Source organism: Nomascus leucogenys, chromosome 1a (genome assembly GCF_006542625.1).
Source record: "Nomascus leucogenys isolate Asia chromosome 1a, Asia_NLE_v1, whole genome shotgun sequence".
Lineage (NCBI taxonomy): Eukaryota > Metazoa > Chordata > Mammalia > Primates > Hylobatidae > Nomascus > Nomascus leucogenys.
This window is the reverse complement of record NC_044381.1, coordinates 6,357,534-6,382,235: the sequence shown is the minus strand read 5'-3', so window position 1 is coordinate 6,382,235 and position 24,702 is coordinate 6,357,534. Positions and strand designations below refer to the sequence as shown.

Genomic DNA, 24,702 nt, shown 5'->3' with positions numbered 1-24,702 from the left:
CATGAGAATGAACTAATACAGTAAATTGGTACTGCAGAGTAGGGTGCTGCTATTAAGATACCCAAAAATGTGGAAGCAACTTTGGAGCTGGGTAACTGGCAGAGGTTGGAACAGTAGACACACACACACTTAAAAAGGCACATCTCAGGCCCAGTGTGGCAGCTCATGCCTGTAATCCCAGCACTTGAGAGGCCAAGGCAGGATGATCGCCTGAGCCTAGGAGTTTGAGACCAGCCTGGCCAACGTAGTGAGATCACATCTCTACAAAAATTAAACAAAATCAGCCGGGCGTGGTGGTGCGTGCCTATGGTCCCAGCTACTAGGGAGGCTGAGGCAGAGGATCACTTAAGCCCAGGAAATCAAGACTGCAGTGAGTCATGATCATGCCACTGCATTTCAGCCTGGGAAACAAAACAGGAATCTGTCTCAAAAAAAAAAAAGGTGGGGGTGGAGGGACATTTCAAATCAATAACCTAAATGTGCACATAAAATAACTAAATAACAAAGAGCAAAGTAATCCCGAAGCTAGCAGAAGGAAGGAAATAATAAAAGTTAGAGCAAAATAAAAAGAGAATGGAAAACCAATAAAGATGTTTTTTCCTGATATGGAGTCTTGCTCTATTGCCCAGGCTGGAGTGCTGTGACAAGATCAAAGCTCATGGTAACCTTGAACTCCTGGGCACAGGTGATCCTCCTGACTCACCCTCCTGAGCAGCTAGGACTACAATCATGTGCCAACTCACCTGGCTAAGTTTAATTTATTTTTTGTAGTGATGGCATTTCACTATGTCACCCAGGCTCCCCTGTAACTCCCTGCCTCAAGCAATTCTCCCGCCTCAGCTTCCCAAAGTGCTGGGATTACAGACATGAGCCATCACATCCAGCCAAAAGTTGACTCTTTGAAAAATCAACAAAACTGATAAACCTCTAGGTAAGTTAAGAAAAAAGGGAGATGATTCAAATCACAAAAATCAGAAAGAACATTACTAGTAATTTTGCATAAATAACAGAGATTATGAGAATACAATAAAGAGTTGTACTCCAACAAATTAGACAAGCCGGATGAAACTGACAAAGTTCTAAAAACATACAATCTACCAAAACTGACTTGAGAACTATAAATCAATATATTGTATGAATATAGATGCAAAAGTCCTCAGCAAATACTTCATACATCGTGACAAAGTGGGATTCATTCACTGAATGCAAGGATGATTCAATACAGGAAAATCAATCAATTTAATACACTACATTAACAGGATGAAGAAAAAATCCATGATTCTCAATTGATGCAAAGAGAGCATTTGACAAAATTTAACACCCTTTAACAATAAAAGCATGCCAGAAACCAAGAACAGAAGTAAATAACCTCGACATAATAAAGACCATATATGAAAAACCTAAAGCCAACATTATACTCAATGGTGACAGACTGAAAGCCTTCCCGCTAGAACAAGAACAAGATAAGGATACCCACTTTTACCACTTAATTCAACATAGTATTGAAAGTTCCACCAAGAGCAATTAAACAAGAAAATAAGATAAAGGCATCCAAATCAGGCCACAGAGAAGATGTATAAATAATGCACACAAAAATTATTAGAGCTAATAAAGTTAGCAAAGTTGTAGGATATAAAATCAATACACAAAAATCACATATATCCATATAGCATGCATGAGAAAGGTTTCCTGCAGTGTAGCACAGCCACATTGCCAGATCGTGGCCAGAGTGCTTCTTTACGTGAGACTTCAATCCACTCGTCCTCATGGGGTAGTGGGTCTTCCCAGCTGGGGTCTTGAGCCACCCCCAATTAGACAGAGCTCTAATTTTCCCCCAGGATGGAGTGTACCCAAGAAGGGGGGTAGGCTGCCACACTGGCATTCAGGCTTCTCAATCAGTCCAGCCTGTGGGTCCTGGAGAGCCCATACCGAATGGGGGCTGAAGGAATCCCCAACACAGCACACCTGCTGCAGCCACACTGCTTCTTTAAGTGGGTCCCTGATCCCGTTCCTCCTGACTGGGTGACATCTCCCAACAGAGGTCTCCAGCTACCTCCTCCAGGCACATCTGAGCCAGCAACAGGTCAGTACCCCCCTGTGAAGGAGCTTCCAAGGAAGAAGGAGGCTGCCATCTTTGCTGTTTTGCAGCCCTCCCTGGTGATACCTCCAGGTACAGGAAAAATCGAGGCAACTAGGGTCTGGAGTGGACCCCCACAAATGGCAGCAGTTCTATGGAAGAGTGGCCTGTTAAAAGAAAAACAAACAGAAAACAACAACATCAACAAAAAAGACCCTACAAAAAAACCCCATTCAAAGGTCAGCAACCTCAAAGATCAAAGGTAGATAAGCCCACAAAGATGAGAAATAAATCAATGCAAAAACGCTAAAAACTCAAAAAACCAGAGTGCCTATTCTCCTCCAAATGACCACAACACCTCTCCAGCAAGGGCTCAGAACTGGGCTGAGGCTGAGAAAGCTGAATGACAGAAGTAGGTTTCGGAAGGTGGGTAACAACGAACTTCGCTGAGCTAAAGGAGCAAGTTGTAACCCAATGCAAAGAAGCTAAGAAACATGACAAAACAATAGAGGACGTGCCAAGTTCTTAGAGACCTTCAAAGAGACTTAGACTCCCACACAATAATAGTGGGAGACTTTAACACACCACTGACAATGTGAGAGATGAGGAGCCAGTTGAGAGAGGAACGTAACCGACCTATCAGAGCTGAGAAACACACTACAAGATCAAAAAAGACAAAGGTCATTACATAATGATAAAGGGTTCAATTCAACAAGAAGAGCTAAATGTCCTAAATATATATGCTCCCAATATAGGAACACCCAGATTCACAAAGCAAGTTCTTAGGGACCTGAGAGAGACTTAGACTCCCACGCAATAATAGTGGGAGACTTTAACACACCACTGACAATACCAGGAGGAGTCAGTTTAGACAGGAACATAACCAACCTGTTAGAGCACAGAAACACACTACAAGAACTTCACAATGCAATCACAAGTATTAATAGCAGAATAGACCAAGTGGAGAAAAGAATCTCAGAGCTTGAAGACTATCTTGCTGAAATAAGATAGGCAGACAAGAATAGAGAAAAAAGAATGAAAATGAACAAAACCTCCGAGAAATGTGGGATTATGTAAATAAACTGAACCTACGACTGATTGGGGTACCTGAAAGAGATGGGGAGAATGGAACCAAGTTGGAAAACATATTTCAGGATATGATCCAGGAGAACTTCCCCAACCTAGGAAGACAGGCCAACATTCAAATTCAGGAAATGCAGAGAACCTCAGTAAGATATTCCCTGAGAAGATCAACCCCAAGACACATAATCATCAGATTCTGCAAGGTCGAAATGAAAGAAAAATGTTGAGGGCAGTCAGACAGAAAGACCAGGTCACCTACAAAGGGAAGGACCATCAGACTAACAGTAGACCTCTCAGTGAAAACCCTAAAAGCCAGAAGAGATTGGGGCCAATATTAAACATTCTTTTGTTTTTTTTGTTTGTTTTTTTTTTTTTTTTGACGGAGTCTCGCTCTGTTGCCAGGCTGGAGTGCAGTGGTGCGATCTCAGCTCACTGCAATCTCTGCCTTCCGGGTTTAAGCGATTCTCCTGCCTCAGTCTCCCGAGTAGCTGGGACTACAGGTGCGCGCCACAACACTCAGCTAATTATTTTTGTATTTTTAGTAGAGATGGGGTTTTTCACAATGTTGGCCAGGACGGTCTTGATCTTTTGACCTCGTGATCCGCCCGCCTCAGCCTCCCAAAGTGCTGGGATTACAGGTGTGAGCCACTGTTCCTGGCCGATATTAAACATTCTTAAAGAGCCGGGCACGGTGGCTCACGCCTGTAATCCTAGCACTTTGGGAGGCCGAGGCGGGCGGATCATGAGGTCAGGAGATCGAGACCATCCTGGCTAACACGGTGAAACCCCGTTTCTACTAGAAGTACAAAAAATTAGCCGGGCGTGGTGGCAGGCGCCTGTAGTCCCAGCTACTTGGGAGGCTGAGGCAGGAGAATGGCCTGAACCTGGGAGGCAGAGCTTGCAGTGAGCCGAGATTGCGCCACTGTACTCCAGCCTGGGCTACAGAGCAAGACTCTATTTCAAAAAAACAAAAAACAAAAAACAAAAACCATTCTTAAAGAAAAGAATTTATAACCCAGAATTTCATTTCTGGTGAAATTAAGCTTCATAAGCAAAGGAGAAATAAGACCCTGTTCAGAAAAGCAAATGCTGAGGGAATTCGTAACCATCAGACCTGCTTTGCAAGAGCTTCTGAAGGAAGCACTAAATATGGAAAGGAAAAACCATTACCAGCCACTACAAAAACACACTGAAGTAAACAGATCAGTGACACTATGAAGCAACCACATGAGTCTGCAAAATAACCAACTAGTACCTTGATGACAGGATCAAATCCAAACATAACAATACTAACCTTAAATGTAAATGGGCTAAATGCTCCAATTAAAAGACACAGAATGGCAAGCTAAATAAAGAAGCAAGACCCAGCAGTATGCTGTCTTCAAAAGACCCATATCATGTGCAAAGACACACATCCCAAAATAAAGGGATGGAGGAAAATTTACCAAGCAAATGGAAAACAGAAAGAACCACGGATTACAATCCTAGTTTCTCACAAAACAGACTTTAAATGAAAAAAGATAAAAAAGGCAAAGGGCATTACATAAAGGGTTCAATTTAACAAGAGCCAAATATCCTCAATATATACACACACAGTATAGGAACACCCAGATTCATAAAGCAAGTTCTTAGAGACCTTCAAAAAGACTTAGACTCCCACACAATAATAGTAGCAGACTTAACACACCATTGACAATATTAGGCAGATCACCAAGACAGAAAATTAACAAAGATATTCATGATCTGAACTTAGCTCTAGATCAAGTGGACCTGATATCTACAGAACTCTCCACCTAAAACAACAGAAAATAATTATTCTCATCATCACACGGCACTTACTCTAAAACTGATCACATAAGTGGAAGTAAAACACTCTTCGGCAAATGCAAAAGAACTGAAATGATAACAGTCTCTCAGACCACAACACTCAAAAAAATTCACTCAAAAGAATTAAGAAAGTCACTCAAAACCACACAACTACATGGAAATTGAACAGCCTGCTCCTGAGTGACTTTAGTAAATAATGAAATTAAGGCAGAAATCAAGAAGTCCTTTGAAACTAATGAGAACAAAGAGAAAACGTACCAGAATCTCTGGGATGCAGCTAAAGCAGTGTTAAGAGGGAAATTTATAGCACTACATGCCCACATCAAAAAGCTACAAAGATCTCAAGTTAACAACCAAACACCACAACTACGAGAACTAGAGAAACAAGAACAAACCCAAAAGCTAGCAGAAGACAAGAAATAACCAAGATCAGAGCAGAACTGAAGGAGAGAGAGACATGAAAAACCATTCAAATGATCAATGAATACAAGAGCTGGTTATTTGAAAAAATTAATAAAATAGATAGACCGCTAGCTAGATTAATAGAGAAGAAAAGAGAAGATTTAAATAAACACAATCAGAAATGATAAATGGGATATCATCCTGACCCCACAGAAATACAAACAATCATCGGAGAATACTATAAACACATCAATGCACATTAAACAGAAAATCTAGAAGAAATTGATACATTCCTGGACACATACACCCTCCCTAAGACTGAACCAGGAAGATACTGAATCTCTGAATAGACCAATAATGAGTCCTGAAATTGAGAAGTAATAAAGAGCCTAGCAACCAAAAAAAAAAAAAAAAAAAAAAAAAAAAAAAAAAAAAAAAAAAAAAAAAAAAAAAAAGAAGCCCAGGACAGATTCACAGCTGAATTCTACCAGAGGTACAAAGAAGAGCTGGTACCATTTCTACTGAAACTATTCCAAAACAATTGAAAAAGAAGGGATTCCCCCTTAATTCATTGTATGAGGCCAGCATCATCTTGATACCAAAACCTGGCAGAGACGAAACAAAAAAAAGAAAACTCCAGGCCAATATGCTTGATGAACATCAATGCAAAAATTCTCCACAAAATACTGGCAAATATCCAGCAGCCTCAAAAAGTTTATCCATCATGTCCAAGTAAACTTCATCCCCGGAATGCAAGACTGGCTCAACATACACAATTCAATAAATGTGATTCATCACATAAACAGAACTAAACCCAAAAACCACATGATTATCTCAATAGATGCGGAAAAGGTCTTTGATAAAATTCAACATCCCTTCAGGTTAAAAACTCTCAATAAACCAGATATTGAAGGAACATACTTCAAAATAATAAGAGCCATATATGACAAACCCACAGCCAATATCATAATGAATGGACAAAAGCTGGAAGCATTCCCCTTGAAAAAAGGCACAAGACAAGAATGCCCTCTCTCACCAGTCCTATTCAACATAGTATTGGCAGTTCTGGCCAGAGCAATCAGGCAAGAGAAAGAAATGAACGGTATTCAAATAGGAAGAGAGAAAATTAAACTATCTTTGTTTGCAGATGACATGATCCTATATTAGAAAACCCCATCGCCTCAGGCCAAAAGCTTTGTAAGCTGATAAACAACTTCAGCAAAGTCTAAGTATAGAAAATTAATGCACAAAAATCATTAGCATTCTTATACATCAACAGGCAAGCAGACAGCCAAATTATGAATGAACTCCCATTCACAATTGTCACAAATGAATAAAATACCTAGCAATACAGCTAACAAGGGAGGTGAGGAACCTCTTCAAGGGGAACTACAAACCAACATTCAAACAAATGAGAGATGACACAAACAAATGGAAAAACATTCCATGTTCATGGCTAGGAAGAGTCAATATTGTGAAAATGGTTATACTGCCCAAAGTAATTTATAGATTCAATGCTATTCCCATTAAACTACCACTGACATTCTTCATGGAATTAGAAAAAAACTATTTTAAAATTCATATGGAACCAACAAAGAGTCCAAATAGCCAAGGCAATCAAAGCAAAAGGAACAAGGCCAGAGGCATAATGCTACCTGACTTAAAACTGTAATACAGGGCTACAGTAACCAAAACAGCATGGTACTGCCACAAGAATAAACACATAGACCAATGTAACAGAAGAGAGAACCCAGAAACAAGAACACACACCTACACCATCTGATCTTCACAAACCTGACAAACACAAGCAATGGGGAAAGGATTCCCCATGTAATATATGGTGCTGGGAGTACTGGCTAGCTATATGCAGAAAATTGAAACTGGACCCCTTCCTTACACCCTAAAGAAAAATAAACTCAAGGTTGATTAAAGATTTAATGTAAAACCCAGGAAGAAAATCTAGACAATACCATCTGGGACACAGGCACAGGCAAAGATTTCACAACAAGGATGACAAAAGCAATTGTAACAAAAGCAAAAATTGACAAATGGGATCTAACCAAACTGAAGAGCTTCTGCACAGCAACAGAAACTATCATCGGAGTGAAGAGATAACCTACAGAATGGAAGCAAATTTTTGGAATCTATCAATCTGACAAAGGTCTAACATCCAGCATCTACAATGAACTTAATAACTTACAAGAAAAAAAAAAATCCCATTAAGAAGCGGGCAAAGGATATCAACAGACACTTCTCAAAAGAAGACATAAATGTGTCCAACACATATATTTTAAAAAGCTCAACATCACTGATTATTAGAGAAATTCAAATCAAAACCACAGTGACATACCATCTCACACAAGCCAGAATGGCTATTACTAAAAAGTCAAAAAACAACAGATGCTGGTTAGGTTGTGGAGAAAAAGGAACGCTTTTACACTGTTGGTGGGAGTGGAAATTAGTTCAACCATTATGGAAGACAGTAGGCAATTCCTCAAAGACCTAGACACAGAAATACTATTTGACCCAACAATCTCATTACCGGGTATACCCCCCAAAATATAAATCATTCTATTACAAACATTCATGCATGCATATATTCACTGCAGCACTATTCACAATAGCAAAGACATGGAATCAAGCTGAATGCCCACCGATGATAGACTGAATAAAAGAAATGTGGTACATATACACCATGGAATACTATGCAGCCATAAAAAGGAACAAGATCATGTCCTTTGCAGGGACATGGTTGGAGCTGGAAACCATTATCCTCAGCAAACTAACACAGGAACAGAAAACCAAATACCACGTTTTCGCTTGTAAGTGGGAGCTGAATGATGAGAACATATGGACACATGGGGGAAACAACATACAATGGGGCCTGTTGGAGGACGGAGGGGCAGGGCACAGGATGAGGGAGAGCATCAGGAAGAATAGCTAATGGATGCTGGGCTTAATACCTAGGTGATGGAATAATCTGCACAAGGAAACCACCATAGCACACGTTTACCTATGTAACAAACCCGCACACCCTACACACGTACCCTGAAGTTAAAAAGTTGGAAAAAAAAATCAGATATATGTCTACACACTTACAATGAACAACCGAAAAGGAAACTTAAAAACAATTCCATTTACAATAGCATCAAAAAGAAATTTAAAACTTAAGAATAAATTAAATGAAGCAGGAAAAAGACTTCCATACTGAATACCAGAAAACACTGCTCACAGGAATTAAAGGTCTAAAGAATTGATAAGACATTGCATGTTCATGGGTTGGAAGACTTAAATTAATGCTTCCCAAGGAGAATTACAGATTCAACAGTCTCTACCAAATTCCCAATGGTATCTTTTACAGAAATAGAAAACCAATTCAAAAAGTCATATAGCATCTTAGGGACTGGCTCAGAATAGTCAAAACTATAGATGATACTGAACTTATGATGGTTCAACTTATGACATTATGATGGATGTTTGGGGCTGTTAAATTTTTGACTTATGGTATTTTCAACTTACAAGGGGTTGACAATGGGTTGACATGACTTATATCCTGCAATACAACAATAAAATTGGAGGATTCCACTTCCTGATTTCAAAAGTTACTACAAAGCCACAGTAATTTAAAAACTGTGGTACTGGAATAAGGACAGACATACAGAACAATGAAACAGAATGGAGCATCCAGAAATAACCCCAAATACCAATGGCCAATTGATATTCAACAAGAGTACCAAGACCATTCAATGGGAAAAGAATAGTTCTTTAACATACTGTACTGTAACATTTAACATAAAGTACAACTTTTTTTGGTAATACACATCCACTAACGAGAATTAGATTCTTTTTGTGGAAATAACATTTTTGGTAAATTGGGGTTTAAAGTACTTTTCTCTATCATCAAAATTGAGTGCAAATTTTCATCTATTAATGCTGGTCCTTAATGAGATTTCACATATTTCATATTTGAAAACGTTTTCTAACACAGCAAAAGCTATTTTCCAAAGTTATTTAGTGTCTGTTAAGTGATAGAGGGTGGTCCTTCAAATAAAGGAAAAAAAAAAGTCAGTCTCAGTGAAAAAAAGTTTCCAATAAACCTTTATCACTACCCAAGCCATAACAGCTGTGGAGTAGGGCAATTCAAGATATTCCTGCTTCCATCTCTGAAAAAAACTTACACTAACCATAGGTTTTAAAAGCCTTATATTTTCACAAACTTTGTCAATCTGTTCAACTAAGTCTTTTGCTGCTCCATGTGGATTTTTACTACTATCAATTAATACAACTTCGTAGATTCTACTTCGGGTTGTACTGAATTAGTATTTTCTCAACTCCTTTGAGAAATTTTTTCATCTGGAATTGTTCCGCAGGCCATTCAGAGTAATTCTTAGTCAATTCATACTTCACATGGACCACTGAAATTTACAACTGAGCAGTATTATAACATCTGTCAATTCATCAAAAACCAAGCAAACTTACTTTTACTGCACTTTCATTTTCATATTTTATTTTTGTGAAGGAATTTTGTGGTGAGCTGTTCTGTGCTAAATTTTTTAATTCTTCTAACTTAACCTTCAGTACATTCCGATAAGTGCTTAGTCTAGTGATGTCAGCTTATATTCTTTTGGCATAGCTATAGTGCCATTGAATAATAAATACAATATTTTGCCATCTAATTCAATAATAAAATAAACCACACTCCAGTGTGCTTTAAAAACAAAACGAAGTCTTTTTCTCTTCTTTGGTTCTTTTGACATGAGTATGTACTAGAATAAAAATAATATAAAATGTCACAGAATGGAATATGTGTACACTTGAAATGTTATGAAGTTTTAACTGTGTTACAATCAGCACATTGAACAGAAGAGCAAAGCAATGAGAGCACCACATACACTTGCTGTAAGAACTTCAACTCAATCTGCTATTGTGGCTTGAAAGAAGTTACAGACAATACGTAAATCAGTGAGGATTTTCATGCCCCAGTAAAATTTTAGTTATGGACACTGAAATTGAAGTATCACATAATTTTCAACTGTAGCAAATATTCTTCTTTGACTTGTTTTGATTATTTAAATATGTAAAAACTATCTTCTTACATTATGGTCTGTGTACAAACAGGCACCAGGGCATATTTGGTACATGGTCAGTCATCTGCAAACTCCTGCTATAGGAAGCATAGAACAGTATTTTTGATCATATGGAACATTTCAGATTATTAACCTAGTCAGTGTTATGTAAGTATGGACTAGAAAGGGATCAACGCAAAGAGATAAGTTAGCCATAAGGATACAGTAAGTGGAAGCTGAGTAGCTAAGTTTGTACCTTATCTCTCTAATATACACTACCCAAGTAACCTTGGATAAGACAATTTTTCAGATCCTCAATTTACACATCCATTATGAAGAATAATATCTACTTCAAAGCACTTATCTAAAGATTAAATGGGATGATCCACGTAAACTGATTACAACTGTACTCATCAGATAGGAGGTGCTCAATAATGTTAATTAACCACATACATTACTGCTAATGCACATTAAGTCATAATGACAGCCTTAGACAGTGATAAAACATGAACTGAAAAGGTAAAATTAAACATATCTAGGCACGTTTAATAGAACAGAAGAAAAAAAGGAGAAACAGATCCAAATGGATATGAAAATTTTAGTATGACATATGCAAATAAAGCTTATTATTTTCTGGAATATCTTTTGGAATGGAAGGGAGGACTTTAAATATAAATTCAAGAATATCATGTGAATATGTTTTAAAAAACTAGGTAAGACTTCAAGGACAAAACAGTAAAGTGTGAACAACAAACAGAAAAGGATATAGGTGCTATGTTTAGGGATGGAAGGAAGCAGCAGAGTCAAAACAAGCTATAGTAGGAGTAACACGCACAGAATAATTAGTAAAGCAGTTAGACTTCAAGGGCAAAACAGTAAAGTGAGAACAACAAACAGAAAAGGATACAGGTGCCATGTTTAGGGATACAGGTGCTTTGTTAAGGAAGTAGCAGAGTCAAAAGAGAAGCTATAGTAGGAGTAATCCACACAGAATAATCAGTAGAGCAATTCTTCTCAGAATAAAATAAATGCTTATGAGTGTAAAAGACTGAAAGAAAGTCATCTAAGAGAATCAAATTTAAATGCGATGTAATGATTTCATAAGAAAACACTATTTAGCGGTAAAATCTACTTACTGATACAGCTATCATGGTACTATCTGGCCTCCATTCAGCTTGCTTGTAGGATCCAAACTGAGTAGATGATTTTGCAGGCTCCTTGTAGGTTACAATTAACACACTAGGCTGTGTGATGAAAAAAAAAAAGTTCTATTTTTTATCAATATCTCATAAAAATACACACAAATAAAATTTAAGATAACATATAGAGTATTCAAAGTATTTTTAGAGTAAAATAAAAGACAACATTGATATTAAACTATCGGCTTTCAACATTCCAAGCATATCAACCAAAACAAAGACCTAAACCTAGGCCTGTATTATTAAAGAAACTGAATTAATAATTAATAATCACCCAAAACAGAAAGAACCAGGACTAAATGTGTTCACAGGTGAAGTCTAATGAACATTTAAGGGAGAAATTACACCAATTCTTTACAAAGCCTTCCACAAGATAGAAGCAGGAGTCTTCCTAATTTTGAGTCCAGCATTCCCTTAATACCAAAATCAGAAAAGGATATTACATGAAAAGAAAACTACAGGCCAGGCGTGGTGGCTCATGCCTGTAATCCCAGCACTTTGGGAGGCCATGGTGGGTAGATCACGAGGTCAGGAGATGGAGACCATCCTGGCTAACACAGTGAAATCCTGTTTCTACTAAAAATACAAAACAATTAGCCGGGCGTGGTGGCAGGCGCCTGTAGTCCCAGCTACTTGGGAGGCTGAGGCAGAAGAATGGCGTGAACCTGGGAGGCGGAGCTTGCAGTGAGCCGAGAACATGACACTGCACGCCAGTCTGGGTGACAAAGTGAGACCCTGTCTCAAAAAAAAAAAAAAAACAAAAAAAAAACAAAACTACAAATCAACATCTCTTATGAACATAGATATAAAACCTCTCAACAAAATATTAGCAAATCAAATCCAACAAGGTATTAAAAAAAATTAAACACCATAACCAAATACGATATACCCCAGGTATGCAAGCCTGGTTCAACATTCAAAACTCAATTAATAAAATCCATAACATCAACAGGCTACAGAAAAATCACATGATTATTTCAATAAATGCAGAAAAAGCACTTAACAAATCTAACAACCAAGATAAAAATGCTGAGCAAGGCTGGACGCCATGGCTCATGCCTGTAATCCCAGCACTTTGGGAGGCTGAGGCTGGTGGATCACCTGAGGTCAGGAGTTTGCGACCAGCCTGGCCAATATGGTGAAACCCCATCTCTACTAAAAATATAAAAATTAGCCGGATATGGCGGCAGGCACCTATAATCCCAGCTATTCGGGAGGCTGAGGCAGGAGAATCACTTGATCCTGGGAGGTGGAGGTTGCAGTGAGCTGAGATTGCGAGACTGCACTCAAGCCTGGGCAAAAGAGCGAGAGTCCGTCTCCATAAAACAAAACAAATGAACAAAAAACACTGACCAAACTACAGAACAACACTCATTCATGATTTAAAAAAAAACTCTCAAGAATAGAAAAATTTTTTCAAAGTGATAAAGAACATCTATGAGAAATCTACAGCTCAAAGCTTTCCTGCTAAGATCAGGAACAAGGGAAGGATGTCTCCACTCACAGCAGCTTTTCAACAGAATAGTAGAAGTCCCAGCTAATTCAGTAAGACCACAAAAAGGAATAAAAGGTAAAGAGATTGGGAAGGAATAAATAAAACTGTCTTTATTCATAGATAACATGATCATCTATGTAGAAAATTTGACAGAATTGACCCCAAAATCCTCCTAGAATAAGTAACTATAGCAAGGTTACAGGATCCAAGATTAATATACAAAAGTCAATAAATTTTCTACATACCAGCAATAAAAAAGTGGAATTTGTCATTATAAACACATTTGCAGGCCAGGCACAGTGGCTCATGCCTGTAATCCCTACACTTTGAAAGGCCAAGGTGGGCAGATCACTTAAGGTCAGGAGTTCAAGACCAGCCTGGCCAGCACGGTGAAACCCATCTCTACTAAAAATACAAAAATTAGCCAGGTGTGGTCACATCTCTACCAAAAATACAGAAATTAGTCCCAGCTACTCAGGAGGCTGAGGCAGAAGACATACTTGAACCAGGGAGGTACGGGTTGCAGTGAGCTGAGACTGCGCTACTACACTTCAGCCTAGGCAACAGAAACTCCATCTCAAAAACAAAAACAAGGCTGGGCATGGTGGCTCACACCTGTAATCCCAACACTTTGGGAGGCCAAGACAGACAAATCACCTGAGGTCAGGAGTTCAAGACCAGCCCGCCAACATGGTGAAACCCTGTCTCTACTAAAAAATTACAAAAATTAGCTGGACATGGTGGCAGGCACCTGTAATCCCAGCTACTCGGGAGAATGTGGCAGGAGAATCACTTGAACCTGGGAGGCAGAGGTTGCAGAGTCAAGACCACACCATTGCACTCCAGCCTGGGTAGCAAGAGTGAGACTCTATCTCCAAAAAAAAGAAACCAAACAAACAAAAACAAAAAACACACACTTGCAGCCTTGGCAACATGTTGTCTCTATGAACAAAACAAAACAATACAAAAATTAGCTGGGCATAGTGGCACACACCTGTAGTCCCAGCTACCCAGGAGGCTGAAGTGGGAGGTTGCTTGAGCCTGGTAGGCAGAGGTTGCAATGAGCTGAGATCACGTCACTGCACTCCAGCCTGAGTGGCAGAGTAAGATGCTGTCTCAAAAACATAAAAAATGTAAAAAGCATTTTAAAAAAACTATGTAAAGGAATACGTATATCTATAGAAAAAAGTTACAAAACACTTATGAAAGATACCAAAGAAGAGCTAAATAAATGGAGACAGGCTGGGCGCAGTTGCGCACGCCTATAATCCCAGCACTTTGGGAGGCTGAGGTAGGCAGACCACCAGGTCAAAAGTTTGAGACCAACCTGGCCAACATACTGAAACCCCATCTCTACTAAAAATACAAAAATTAGGCGGGCATAGTGGTGTCCACCTGTGGTCACAGCTACTCAGGAGGCTGAGGCAGGAGAATCACTTGAACCCAGGAGATGGAGGCTGCAGTGAGCCAAGACTGCGCCATTACACTCCAGCCTGGGTGACAGAGGGAAACTCCATCTCAAAAAAAGAAAGAAAAAAATAAATGCAGACATATTCCATGTCAATGAATACAAAGACTCAATACTGTCAATATGTCAGTTCTTCCCAACTTGATATACAGATTTAATACAATCTCAGTCAAATACTCAGCAATTTATTTTCTGGGTATCAACAAACTCACTCTAAAGTTGATATAGAGAGGCAAAAGACCAAGACTAGCAACTTAATACTGGAGAAGACAGTATTGGAAGACCGGCACTACCTGGCTTCAAGACTTACTATAAAGCTAAAGTAGTCAAGAAAAGTGTGGTATTAACAAAATAATAAACAAATCAATCAATGGAACAGAATAGAGAGCCCAGAAATAGACACACACAAATATTTGCCAACTGATCTTTAACAAAGGAGGAAAGGAAGTACAATAGAGAAAAGACAGTCTTTGCAATGAATAGTATTCAAACAACTGGATGTCAACATTCACAAAAATAAATACCTGATGAACACAGATGCAAAAGTCCTCAACAAAATACTAGCAAACCAAATTCAACAATTCACCATGATCAAGTAGGACTGGTCCCAGGAACGCAAGGATGGTTCAACACAGACAAATCAAAAAATGTGATATATCACATTAACAGAATAAAAGGCAAAAACCCCATGATCATTTCAGTAGAGGCAGAAAAAGCATCTGACGAAACTCAACATCTATTCTTGACAAAAACTCGTAACAAATTAAGAATAGAAAGAACGTAACTCAACACAATAAAAGCCATATATGACAAACCCACAGCTAACACTACTGAATAAGGAAAAGTTGAAATCTTTTCCTCTAATCTGCAATAAGACAAGGATACTATCTTTCACCACTTTTATTCAACGCAGTACTGAAAATCCTAGCCAGAGCAATTAGGCAAGAATAAAAAGTATCCAAATTAATTGGAAAGGAGAAGTCAAATTAGCCCTATTTGCAGGTAACACAATCTTACATATAGAAATCCTAAAGACGCCACCAAAAAAGTGGTAGAACAAAATAATTCAGTAAAGTTGTAGAATACAAAATCAATATACAAAAACCAGTAATGTCTCTATACACTAATAGTGAATTAGCTGAAAAAAGAAATCAATAAAACAATCCCATTTATTTTTATGTTTATTTTTATTTTTTTTGAGACGGAGTCTCGCTGTCACCCAGGCTGGAGTGCAGTGGCGCCATCTCGGCTCACTGCAAGCTCCGCCTCCCGGGTTCACACCATTCTCCTGCCTCAGCCTCTCCAAGTAGCTGGGACTACAGGCGCCCGCCACCACGCCTGGCTAATTTTTTGTATTTTTAGCAGAGACGGGGTTTCACCATGGTCTCGATCTCCTGACCTCATGATCCGCCCACCTCGGCCTCCCAAAGTGCTGGGATTACAAGCGTAAGCCACCGCGCCCGGCCCCCATTTATTAATGGCTATAAAAATACCAAAGAATAAAAAATTTAATTAAAGAAGTAAAAGATCCCTACAATGAAAACTATAAAACAGTAATGAAACGAAGAAAACACGAATACATGGAAAGATATCCCATGTTTATAGATTGGAAAAATTAATACTGTTAAATTGTCCATATGACCCAAAGTGATCTACAGAACCAATGCAATCCCTACCAAAATACCAATGATATGCCTCACAGCAGTGGAAAACACAAGCCTAAAATTCATACTGAACCGCAGAGGACCTCAAATAGCCAAAACAATCTTGAGCAAAAATAACAAAGTTAGTGGAATTACACTACCTGACTTCAAAATATACTACAAAGCTATATTAACCAAAACACCATGGTACTGGCAATAAAAGCAAATAAAACAATGGAACAAAATAGCCCAGAAATAAATCCACGCTTTTACAGCCAACTGATTTTCAAAGAACAGGTGCCAAGAGCACACACTGGAGAAAGGATAATCTAATAAATGGTGCTGGGAAACCTGGATAGCCACATGCAAAAGAATGAAATTAGACCCTTATCTTACTATACACAAAACTCATTTCAAAATAGATTAAAGAGGCTGGGTGCGGTGGCTCATGCCTATAATCCCAGCGCTTTAGGAGGCCGAGGTGGGCAGATCACTTGAGATCAGGGGTTCAAGACCAACCTGGCCAACATGGCAAAACCCCATCTCTAATAAAAAAATACAAAAATTAGCTGGGCATGGTGGCATGCACCTGTAATCTCAGCTACTCAGGAGGCTGACGCAGGACAATCACGAACCCAGGAGGTGGAGGTTGAAGTGAGCTTAGATCACACCACTGCACTCAAGAATGAAGGACAGGGTGAGACTCTGTCTCAATAAAAAAAAAAAAAAGATTAAAGACTTAAATGTAAGACCCAAAACTATGAAACTACTGGAAGAAAACATAAAGGAAATGATTCATTATATTGGTCTGAGCAAGGAATTTTTTGGATAAGACCTGAAAAGCACAGGCAACAACAGCAAAAATAGAGGAGGGGCTTCAAGATGGCTGACTAGAGACATCAGCCCTTGCCTCCTTCACAAAAAAAAAACCCCAAACAGGGAGTAGTCACATGTTCAACAGAACATCTAAGACACAACACTGGAATTTAGCAGAGAAGTGACAGGAAACACGTAAAGCAAGGAAGGATAGGGAAGCAAGGTTGTCTGCTTGGCCTTTATCGACCTGGAGAACAGAGTAGATCTCCAGTGTGGGGGAAAGGTAAATGAGAGATACTCAGTGGCCCACATTCCCACCACGGACTCCTGCAACCCTAGTTTACAGAGAGGGGGTCCAGAGACTAGCATAGAGAACTTCTTAGAGACCACATGATGACACTGCTCCAGAGAGAGAGCTCACACTGGGTCCTAAACCACCTGCATGAGACCTAAACAGCTACAGCATGGTGTCATTTTCAGTCCAGCTCTTATCAGGCTGCATCCTGCCCTTGAGCACAAGAGTCCCTGCATTTCCACATTAGTAAAGCCCTACTAACATTCCCTGCATCCACCTGGGGGCCTACAGTGATGCAATGCCACTTGGACCCAGCAGAGTGGCAGAGTCCCTGGTATTAAAGCATATATAGAATCCTACACTGTGGAAAATGGGCAAGTGCAATGCACTGGGGAGGGTATACTGGGGAGGCTATCACAAGGACAAAAAGAGCCAAACCGTACACTTCTGAGAGCCTCAACCCTGCCAGCCTGGGGTTGCTGCCACTGACAGCAACCCCATCTCCACAAACAGCAAGACCGCAGCACACTTAAACATGTCCTGAGGACAGAATCTCCCAGCATGCCAGTGTCAATGTTCCTGCCACTGCTTGGAGCAAAGCACATCATACCTGCCCCACCCCAGCCTCTGGTGTGAGGCTACTGACACCGACACCAACCCTATGCCCTCCAGCAGCAGGGGCCACAGTGGACATGCACATGCCCTGAGGAAAGGCTCTCTCTATCCACTGTTGCTACCTGAGCACTCTACCAGGGGTCCTGAAGGCAGGCCCACCTGGCCTGACACCACACACCCCCAAGGGCCCAAGCATAGAGATTGGAGCATAGATTGCCCCACCCTGTCTGCCACTCACACATACGCACTCCTACAGGGAAGCCTGAGAGTCAGCCCACCCAGCCTGATGCTACCATCACAACTACTGCCATAGCCCATACCACACGCACTGCCCAGGGGGTATCCAAGGATCTACCCACTCACCTGGTCATTCACTGCAACCACCAGCACCTGAGCAAGCCATATGGAGGCCTAAGAATCAACCCAATTAAACCTGCTAACACCATGCCTGTGTACCCTGGGGCCAAAGGACAGGCACACAGCCTGCTGCTGCCACCACTCGTGCCCAAGGACTGGCCTACCTAGCATTCCACTGCCCGGGAGAACTTCACCTCAGCCTCTGCTAACAATTGCACCCTAAACCACTGAGGAAGTCACAGACACCACTAATGCTATATATGGCTAAAAAGGTCATATGAAAAATACACTACTGCACATACCCAGAATCAAAGACAAGGTGCCCTACCCAACCAACACCACGGACAGATCTTCAGGAAAAAGTCTGCCTCTCTGAAAACCAATCTAAAAAACTGGAAGAAGCATCTGTTACACCAGAGGTACAGACATCAACTTGTAAGTATACAAGTAATGTGAAAAAAAACCAAGAAATTATGACATCTCCAAAGGAACACAATAATTCTCCAACAACAGATTCTAATAAAAAAGAAATTTATGAAATGCCAGAAACAGGATTCAAAATAATACTTAAGACACTCAGTGAGATAGAGAACACAAAAATACAAAGAAATTAGAAAAACAATTCAAGATATGAATGAAAAATTCACCAAAGAGATAGATAGATATACAAAAGGAACCAAACAGAAATCCTCGAACTGAAGAATTCACTTCTTCAGTGGAATAAAAAATACATTCGAGTGCTTTAGCAATGGATGATATCAAGCAGAAGAATGAATTTCAGATTTTTGAAATAACTCAGAAAAGAAAACAAGAATAGATAAGAATGAACAAAGCCTACATGACATATGGGACACCATAAAGTGATCTATTTGAATTTTTGGTGTTACAGAAGGCAAAGAGAAGATCAAAGGAGCAGAAAAAGAACTATTTAACAAAATAATAGCTGAAAATTTCCCACATGTAGCAAGAGATTTAACCATACAGAAACAGGAAGCTCACATATCCTTAAAGAGATACAACTCAAAAGGTCTTCATGGCACATTATAATCACACTGCTCAAAGGAGAGAATTCTAAAAACAGCAAAAGAAAAGAACGTAGTCACTTAAAGAAAACCTCCATCGACTAACAGTGAATTTCTCAGCAAAAACCTCACAGGACAGGAGAGAATGAGATGATTTATTTGAGGAGCCGAGAAAAAAACCAAACCAAACCAAAACAAAAGAAACTTGCCTGTCAAGAACACTACACCCAGCAAAGTTATTCTTCATAAAGGAAGGAGAGTCTTTCCCAGATGAGCAAAAACTGAGATAATTCATCACAATTACATCAGCCCTACAAAAAATGCTTAAAGGTGTCCTACACTTGGAAGCAAAAGGACTATGTCTACCATCATGAAAACACAAAAGTATAAAACTCTCTGGTAGAGCAAACACGTAAGTGAGAAGAGAAGGGATTCAAATGTTACCGCTACAGAAAACCACCAACCTGCAATGCTAGTAAGAGAAAGAAAACAGCAAAGAATATACAAAACTACCAGAAAACAACTAAGAAAAGGACAGGAGTATGACCTCACATATCTATCTACATTTAAAAAAAATCATATATATATATATATATATATATACACACACAGTAATATCAATAATCACCTTTTCCACTTAAAAGATACAGACTGGATGAATGGATTTAAAAACATGACCCAACTATATGCTACCTACAAAAACTCATCTTGAAAGACACACAGACTGAAAGTAGAGATGGAAAAAGGAATTTCATGCAAACAGAACAAAAAGTGAGAAGTGGCAATAACTACATCAGATAAAACAGACTTTTAAGTCAAAAGAAGTAAAAAGAGACAAAGAAAATCATTATATAATGATAAAGAGATCAATTCAGCAGGAGGATATAACAATTCTAAATGTATATGCACCAACATCAGAGTACCCAAATATATAAAGATATTATTAGACCCAAAAAGAGAAGTAGACTCCAATACAATAAAAATTAGGGCAAGGCAAGGTGGCTTATGCCTGTAATCTCAGCATTTTGAGAGGCTGAGGTAGGCAGATCACTTGAGGCCAGGAGTTCAAGATCGGCCTGGCCAACATGGTGAAACCGTGTCTCTATTAAAAATACAAAACTTAGGTGGGTGTGGTGGCACACACCTGTAATCCCAGCTACTTAGGTGGCTGACACATGAGAATCGCTTCAACCCAGGAGGTGGAGGTTGCAGTGAGCCTATATCACACCACTGCATTCTAGCCTGGGTGATAGAGTGAGACCTGTCTCTAATAATAATAAAATAAAATAATAGTTGGGAACTTCAACACCCCACTATCAGCATTAGACCATCGAGACAGAAAATTAACAAACACTGGATTTAAACTGCATTTTAGATGAAACGAACCTAACAGACATTTACAGAAAAATTTTATCTAACAGCTACGGAAACACATTCTTGTCAGCACATGAAACATTCTCCAGTGCAGACCATATGATAGGCCACAAAACAAGTCTCAAAAAATTTTAAAACTCTGGGAGGCTGAAGTGGGAGGATCATTTGAGCCAGGGAGGTAAAGGCTGCAATGAGCTATGACTGTGCCACTTCACTCCAGCCTGGCAATAGAGATACACCCTATCTTAAAAAAGAAAAAAAAAATTAAACTCAAAACTATATCAAGTGTCTTCTTAGATCACAGTAGAATCCTCAAACTAGAAATTAATACCAAGAGGAACTTAGAAAACTTTCTAAATAAATGGGAATTACATAGAATACTTCTGAATGTCCATTGGGCCAATGAATAAATTAAGAAGGAAATTTTAAAAAATTATTGAAACAAATGAAAATGGAAACACAACATGCCAAAACCTATGAGACACAGCCAAAGCAGGGTTAAGAGAGATGTTTATAGCAATAAACATCTGCATCAAAAAAGTGGGAACATTTCAAATAAACAATCTAACAATGGACCTCAAGGAACTAGAAAAGAAAGAACAAACCAAATCCAAAATTAGCAGAAAGGAGGAAATAATAAAGATCAGAGGGTCAGGCTGGAGCAGCAGGGCAGCCCCCGGGACGTGGCCTCCTTTACTATTAAAATATATATATGTTTCTGCTGTATAAAAAAAAGTATGCATAGACATACATATACATTTATACATACCAGAACAAAATGAAGGACACTAAGAAAATACAAAAGATCAACAAAATGAAAAGTTGGTGTCTTGAAAAGATTTTAAAAATTGATAAACTGCTAAACAAGAAAAAAAAGAAGATCCAAAGAACAAAATTGGAAATGAAAAAGACACTGCAACTGATACCACAGAAATACAAAAGATCACAGACTATTATAAACTACTCACTAAAAAACTAGAAAACCTACAGAAAAAGGGCAAATTCCTGAACATATAACAACCTACCAAGATTAAATCATGAAGACAGAAAACCCAAACAGACCAAAAACAAGTAATGAAATTGAATCAGTAATAAAAAGTCTCCCAAAAAAGAGAAGCCCAGGACCAGATGACTTTACTGCCAAATTCTACCAAACTGACAACACAAATTCTCCTTACACTTTTCCCTAAAATTGAAGAGGAGGGAATTCTCCCCACCTCATTCTACAATACCTGCACTATTCTTATACCAAAGCCAGACAAGAATGCAACATAAAAAGAAAGCCACAGGCCAATATCCCTGATGCAGGTAAATGCAAAAATCCTTAACAAAATACTAGAAAACCAAATCCAACCACATATCAAAAAGGTAATATACTATGATAAGATTTATCCCAGGGATGCAAGGATGGTTTGATATGGTTTGGTTCTGTGTCCCCCACCTAAATCTTGTATCGAATTGTAATCCACACATGTAGACGGAAGAATCTATAATCCCCATGTGTTGAGGGAGGGAGGTGATTGGATCATAGGGATGGTTCCCCCCAACGTTGTTCTCGTGATAGTGAGTTCTCATGCGATCTGATGGTTTTGTAAGTCGCAGTTTCCCCTGCTCCCTCTCTCTGCTGCTGCCATGTGAAGAAGGTCCTTGCTTCCCCTTTTTAAATTATTGCCTTCCACCATAATTTTAAGTTTCCTGAGGGCTCCCCATCCATGCAGAACTGTGAATCAATTAAACCCCTTTCCTTCATAAATTAGCCAGTCTCGAATATTCTTTATAGCAGGTAAAAATGCACTAATACATGGTTCAACATATACAAATCAATAAAAGACACATCACATCAACAGAGTCAAGCACAAAAAACATATGATCAATAAATACGGAAAAAGCATTTAATAAAATTCAACAACATTTCATGAAAAAAACTCAACAAATCAGGTATAGAAGGAACATACCTCAATGTGATACAGGCCATATATGACAAATCCACAGCTAACATCACACTGAATGTGAAAAAGCTGAAAGCCTTTCCACTAAGAACTGAAAAAGACAAGGATGCCACTTTGACCAGTCCTATTCAACACAGTATTGGAAGTCCTAGCCAGAGCAATCAGGTAAGAAAAGGAAATAAAAGGCATCCTAGCTGGAAAAATTCAGTCAAATTGTCCCTCTTTGCAGATGACATGATCTTATATTTAGCAAAAGCTAACAACTCCACCAAAAAACTCATAGATCTACCGGGCATGGTGGCTCATGCCTGTAATCCCAGCACTTTGGGAGGCTAAGCAGATGTATCACAAGGTCAGGAGTTTGAGACCAGCCTGGCCAATGTGGTGAAACCCTGTCTCTACTAAAAATACAAAAATTAGCTGGGCATGGTGCCAGGTGGCTGTAGTCCCAGCTACTTAGAAGGCTGAGGCAGGAGAACCACTTGAACCCAGGAGGCACAGGTTGCAGTGAGCTGAGATCACGCCACTGCACTCCAGCCTGGGCAACAGAGTAAGACTCTATCTTAAAAAAAAAAAAAAATCTCTTAGATCTTATAAGCAAACTCAGTAAAGCTGAAGGACACAAAATCAACATACAAAAATGTGTACCATTTCTATACATCAGTAATGAACTAGCTGAAAAAGAAATCAAGACGGCAATCCTATTTATAGTAGCTACAAAAAATAAACTAGAATAAATTTAACCAAGAAGGTAGAAGACCTCTATAAGGAAAACTACAGAACAGTGATAAAAAAACTGAAGAGGAAACAAATGGACAGTCCATACTCATGGATCTGAGGAATTACATACAATGATCAAGCTAGTCAAAGTGATGTACAGATTCAATGCAATACCTATCAAAATATCAACTTCATTTTTCAAAGAAATAGAAAAAACAATTCTAATATTCTCATGGAACCAAGAGAGCCCGAAAGCCAAAGCAATCCTGATCAAAAAGAATAAAGCTGGAGGCATCACACCACCTGACTTCAAAACATATCAAGGCTATATTATATGAGCCAAACAATATGGTATTGATATAAAAACAGACACATAGACCAATATTCTCAACAAAATAGACAACTCAGAAATTACAGCCAATGGATTTTCAACCAAGTCACGAAGAACATACATTAGGGAACGAACACCTTCTTCAACAAATGATGCTGGAAAAACTCAACATCCATTTGCAAAAGGATGAAACTAGATGACTGCCTCTCCCCATATACAAAAATCAACTGAAAACAGATTTAAGACCTGAACGAAAGAACCAAAAGTATAAAACTGTTAGAAGAAAACAGAGGGGAAACATTCCAGATACTAAAAAAACAAAAATAACAAATGGGACTATATTAAACTAAAAAATTTCTGCATAGCAAAGGAAACAACCCAAAAGAGTAAAGAAATAACCTTCCTTTTGAATGGTAGACAATATTTGCAAACTATTAATCTGACAAGAAGTTAAAAACCAGAATATACAAGGAACTCAAACAACTCAACAGTTAAAACAAAACATTCCCATTAAAAAGTGGGCAAAAGACATAAACATTTTTTCAAAGGACATATGGATGGCCAACAGGTACATCAAAAGAGGCTCAACATCACTAATCATCAGGAAAATGAAAATCAAAACCACAAGTTATCATCTTAACCCAGTTAGAATAGCAATTATTAAAAAGACAACAGATGCTGATGAGAATGCAGAGAAAAGGGAACTCAGTGTGGTGGAAATATAAATTAGTACAGCCATTACCAAAAACAGTACGAAGATTTCTCAAAAAGTAAAAATAGAACTACCATATGATCCAGCAATCCCACTGTTGGGTATTTATCCAAAAGAAACAAAATAAATACATCAAAGGGATATTTGCACCCCCAAGTTCATAGCCACACTGTTAACATTAGCAAAGATATGGAATCAACCTAAGTGTCCAACAACAGATAATCATTTCAATTGAGTCAGAAAAAACATCT

The 24,702-nt window shown here is 38.9% G+C and overlaps 1 protein-coding gene across 4 annotated transcripts in view; it reads right to left on the bottom strand.

Moving 5' to 3' along the window:
- The window catches only part of RIC1 (RIC1 homolog, RAB6A GEF complex partner 1), a 144,688-nt gene that overhangs the window by 100,453 nt on the left and 19,533 nt on the right, over positions 1-24,702 (bottom strand). For all 4 annotated transcript variants that reach the window (XR_004029394.1, XM_003273825.4, XM_030809932.1 and 1 more), the window contains exon 2: positions 11,592-11,699. Coding sequence is in view for 3 of the 4 variants with exons in the window: in XM_003273825.4 (XP_003273873.2) it covers positions 11,592-11,699 (108 nt within the window). In the remaining variant the exon portion in view is untranslated. The remainder of the gene's footprint in view (positions 1-11,591; positions 11,700-24,702) is intronic.